This window comes from Thamnophis sirtalis, unplaced genomic scaffold, assembly GCF_051295495.1.
Source record: "Thamnophis sirtalis isolate CommonGarterSnake01/CBP01778 unplaced genomic scaffold, rThaSir2_p1.2 scaffold_1, whole genome shotgun sequence".
Classification (NCBI taxonomy): Eukaryota; Metazoa; Chordata; class Lepidosauria; order Squamata; family Natricidae; genus Thamnophis; species Thamnophis sirtalis.
Window position 1 is genome coordinate 64569228 of NW_028261381.1, and position 5268 is coordinate 64574495.

At 36.0% G+C, this 5268-nt stretch overlaps 1 protein-coding gene across 1 annotated transcript; it reads right to left on the minus strand.

Annotated features, from left to right (window-relative positions):
* Positions 1-3284: 3284 nt before the first annotated feature.
* Positions 3285-3830, minus strand: LOC106555848 (olfactory receptor-like protein OLF2). The gene has a single exon (XM_087703609.1). The coding sequence runs from the start codon at positions 3828-3830 to the stop codon at positions 3285-3287; it is 546 nt and encodes a 181-aa protein (XP_087559735.1).
* Positions 3831-5268: the final 1438 nt, after the last annotated feature.

The window sequence follows — 5268 nt, forward strand, 5'->3', positions numbered from 1 at the left end:
GCCTCCCTTATGTAATGTCTTCTAAAATAACCATGTGATTTAGTTCCCTTATACCATAAGAAAGCATGCCATCCCAACAGCAAGTCGTGACCTTCTACATTCAATAATCTAGAGTTTTTTTTTAATGATATCCACTCCTTAATCCACATCAGGTTTGCTGCCTGATAGTATAGCTCCCAATCAGGTAACCCAAAACCTCCTCTTGATCTAACATCTTGTAGTAATTTAAGTTTTATTCTAGCTTTTTTCCCTTGCCAAATAAATTTCAAAACTATTTTATTTAAATCTTGAAAAAAATCCTTACCCAATCTGATTGGGATTGTCTGAAACAGATATAGAATTCTAGGTAGAATGTTCATTTTAATTGTAGAGATGCTTCCCATCATTGATAAATGCAAGTTTTCCCATTTCTCCAAGTCGATTGCTATTTGTCGTTTTAATCTGGTATAGTTATCCTCTTTAAGAGTGCTACATCTAGGTGATAGATATATCCCCAAATATTTAACCTTACTTGTGTTTTGAATCTGCAACATTTCTGACAACTCTTCCTTTTTTGTTGCTGGGATATTCTTTGTCATGATCTTTGTTTTATCTTTGTTTATTTTCAAGCCTGCTACTTCTCCATATTCCTCTATTCTTTCTAGCAATTTGGGTGCGGTTTCTAATGGAACTTCAAGAATAAAGACTAAGTTGTCTGCAAACGCTTGCAATTTATACTCTTCTCTCTTAATTTTCATTCCTCTTATTTCTTCTTCTCCTCTGATCTTTCTATTTAAGACCTCTAGTGTTAGGACAAAGAGTAGCGGTGATAGTGGGCAGCCTTGTCTTGTACCTCTCTTTATTTCAATCGGATCTGTTAGTTCTCCATTTACCATTATCTTTGCTGCTTGCTTCTGGTATATCATTCGTATAGTTTGAGTGAATTTCTTGCCAAAATTCATCTGCTCATCTGCAAAAACATAAATTGCCAATTCACATTGAGAGACACTATTATTGATTAATTCTAAACTAGAATAGATAAGGTTGACAATGAAGATCATAACAATAATTATAGTAGTAATAACTATTAATGCAACACTAGTAAGTCCAGAGAATGATGTATCTCAGAATAAAGAGCTTTACAACCTTTTCATAGATATTATATTAACAGAAAGATAACATCAAAGTATCATGAAAGCAGAAATTATAGGCATCAGAACTCCACTTCAGGAAGGGACAGAAAGAAGCATTCCATCAAAGGGACCTAATTTATTTTGGAAAAATTTAGACAGAAATGATAACTGGAATGACACTCATTTATCTACCTTGGGGTGGGTGAGCCTCTAAAATAAGTTGTAAAACATGATATTCTTTATTCTGGGAACATTTTTATGAATTGAGGTGGACAATAATTTATTCTTTCAGTATATTTGCTAGCCAAGTAAGAAATATGATTTATGGCAGTATGTAAGCAGTGCTGATTTTTTTTAAAAAAAAATAAGTGTATTTTGGTGTTTGGACTTTAATGTCTAGAGAACCCATTCTGTTTCTTATTTTTTTTCTTACAAAGGTAAGATAATCTTTGTATTAGCACAGTGCGCTTCCAGTCTTGGTTTATCATGTCATTAATGATATGTGTATATTAAGCTATGATAATATGATATAAATCAACAAGAGTATATGGATAAATCCAGAATTCTTTAGTCATACTTGCCATATTCCTCTGTCGGGATTGTCATTGATTACGATGTGCTGGTAAGGAATTCCATTTGGGAAAATTCCACTTAGATTTAGGGTTAGCTCTCCATTAATTCGCAGAGCAAAACGGACATCACCCTTGGATTCAGGCCCCGTTGGTATGGTTAGGAGGGGGCACGCCTTTTGTGCCAGACTTATGTACATTTCCTGGCAAAATACATGGGGAAATCTCATTCAGGAAAATTGCACGTATGGTTAGGTTTAGCTCTCCATGGATTCTCAGAGCAAAAGGGTCATCGCCAATAGATTCGGAACTGGTCAGTTTGGTTAAGAGGGGGCACGCCTTTTCAGCCACACTTATGTACATTCCCTGGCAGAATACATGGGAAAATCCCATTTGGGAAAATTCCACTTAGGGTTAGCTCTCCATGAATTCACAGAGCAAAACGGACATCACCCTTGGATTCAGGCCCTGTCAGTATGGTTAGGAGTGGGCACACCATTTGCGCCAGCCTTATGTACATTTCCTTGCAAAATACATGGGAAAATCCCATTCAGGAAAATTGCACTTATGGTTAGGTTTAGCTCTCCATAGATTTGTGGAGCAAATCCATTGCCATTGGATTTGGAGAACTGGTTAGGAGGCGGCACGCCTTTTGAGCCGGCCTTATGTACATTTCCTGGCACCCCAGCCCTCCGAGGTCAGACGCAACCCTGCTGTGGCCCTCCATGAAATTGAGTTTGACACCCCTGATATACAGTCTCTTTGATCAGTACACTTCATCTTTCCTTCTCTCTTTCTCCCACAGTACCTGTGTTTTCTAACTAAAATCTAATTAAATCAAAATATAGATTGCTGTATTGTGGGAACTATGAACCTTGCCTCTGCATTTATAAATTATGATTTATATCTTAGTGTATTGTGTAAACTCATTCTCATTAATTAAATAAATCATGTCTCCCTGTATTGTGAGAATCTAGACAAATTGAAAATTAAATCCTTATTTGGATAGTATTTTGACATGCAGTGAATATATGATTACTTAAGGACCTTCAGATGAACCATTAATTATAACCACTTAGTTGTTCATATTACTTTTTATGGATCACTTTGGCTATATTTTCTGATTTTGCAGTTAAATGAGCTGTTTTTGCAATCACATAAAATATATGTGTAAAATTTTGGAGAGATGATAAAATCCCAATAATAAATGCATAGACATCAAAGCTTACTAATTAGAAAAAAAATTAAAGAAGTACACAAAAGCAAGATCCATGTGTACAGAGTCCTATTAATTTTGGCAAACTAAAGAACACTCTTCAAAATATATTACTAGATAATATAAAGGTACATTCAATATTGTTTGTTTAATTGTTTGTTTAATTCTTTGCGAATTTAATTAAAATATTTGCTATGTCTTTAGCTAGATTTTTAAAAAAAATTAATATAGATATAAAAAACACATTTTGAGATGGACTTAATTTCTTTGGTCTCTTTAGTCACCTGCCACATACCGTGGGATATCTAGCTAAACCTTTTGTATATCATTTTCCTAAATGGACACACTTTCCAGTTATTATAAAACAATATTTCTTCCTTTCCAAACCTATATATGGCCAAGAGATTTTGACACAGCATCTTTCACCTCCTTGTTCCTCAGGCTGTAGATCAGAGGGTTGATCATGGGGATCACAACCATGTAGAACATAGAGGCCCATTTGTCTTGGTCTATGGAATAGCTGGAGCTGGGCCGAAACATGAAGAGTATTGTCCCATGGTATATCCCATCAGCTGTCAGGTGAGAGGTGCAGGTGGAAAATGCTTTGTACCTACTCTCAGCAGAGTGCAGTCTCAGGATTGTATCCAAAATATAAGCATAGGATACAAGAATCATTCCAAGTCTGATTCCTTCAATGCACCCAACAAAGGCAAATATCACTATCTCACTGATGTAGGAACAGGACAGAATGAGTGAAGGTTCATCACAGAAGGAATGATTGATAATATTAGATCTGCAGAATGACAGTCGAAATGTGCAAGAAGTATTTATCATTGCATTTACCACCCCAATAAAGTACACAACTGTCATCAGTTCTTGACAGGTCATTTTGGACATAATGATTGAATAAAGAAGTGGATTGCAGAAGTGCATGCCTGTCGAAGTTACTGGTTTGCCTGAACTGGTCCGGACTGGTAGAATCCCACTCCTGGTTTATACCAATATCATACATTGCACCTCTGCACACCTTTCTTTCCCTGAAAACCATTCTTATTTCCACCATATGATTCTTCCATTTCACATATTATATTTTATTTTTTACATTTCTCTTCTCCCTGTTTTGAGGATTATATCAACTCTATCTAACGATGATTATCTTAGTCTTCTTCTCATTCCCAACTATTTTAACCTTTTCTTATATATATTATGCAATCTGACATTTGTTCATTTTTTCTAGAAGACCAGACCATCTCATTTACGCCTTTCATACTTTATACTGGTCACTCGCTCATATTATTTCACACTAATTTCGGACAGTTGCTTCTTGTTTTACCATCCCCTTAAGTATCCCATTCTCATTGCGTTCAACTTCCTTCTATGTCTCTTCTGAGACACCCAACTCTCACTTCCAAATAAAAAAGCGCATCATGCACTCATCCATTAACATATATTTCAATAAATATTCATTCCTTGTAACAGACCATATGCCACCTACTATCTTTCTGCTATCATTTTCATAACCATCCCCTTTCTCTTGTTTGGTAAAGGGGCTTCCAATTTATTTCCCGTAACTTCATTTGCTTGCTTGAGTTTTTCACCATGTATGCATAATGTGCCATCAATCACTCCTTTTACCCAAATGTGCACAAACATTTTTTCATACTGCTCATTGCATTGTGCAGTTTGCTACAATAATTCAATCTCTCAGTCAGCAACATGGCATCATCTGTATTCACATACATTTATGGCCCCATCTCAAATATATCATAGTAGTGTTGCTTATACATTTATGTATAAATACATTTAACAAGTAAGAGAACATCACACGTTTTTGTCCTAGTTTCTATTTTTTTCTACCTAGTATTTGCTTGCAAGCGCATGGTCTATTATTATTATTATTATTATTATTATTATTATTATTATTATTATTATTCACAACAACACCAGAGGTGGGTTCCCACCAGTTCGCACCTATTCGGTAGAACCGGTTCGTCAAATCTACTGAACCAGTTAGAAAAGGTTCCACCAGTGGACCTGGAAAGGAGGCCACACCTACAGAAGAGGTTCCAAAATTTTTTGAAACCCACCACTGGTCCTTGGATATGATTATTCTACACTATCATGCTCATATTTATAAAACTCAGTGCCTCTGTGAAAGGTAAGGATGACTACTGCATTTGTGGTGCAATCAGAACATTGTGTGTTGAAGTTGTTTTAACGCAAACCAAAGATGCCTTTAAAAAAAAAGTTTACATCATATTCTTATGCATGCCAGTGCTGTGTGTGAGGTAATTTAAGGTGGTTCTGACAAGTGTCGTCGGCATCTTCATATCCGGTCACATGGGCGGCAAGCCACTCCCATCCGGTCACA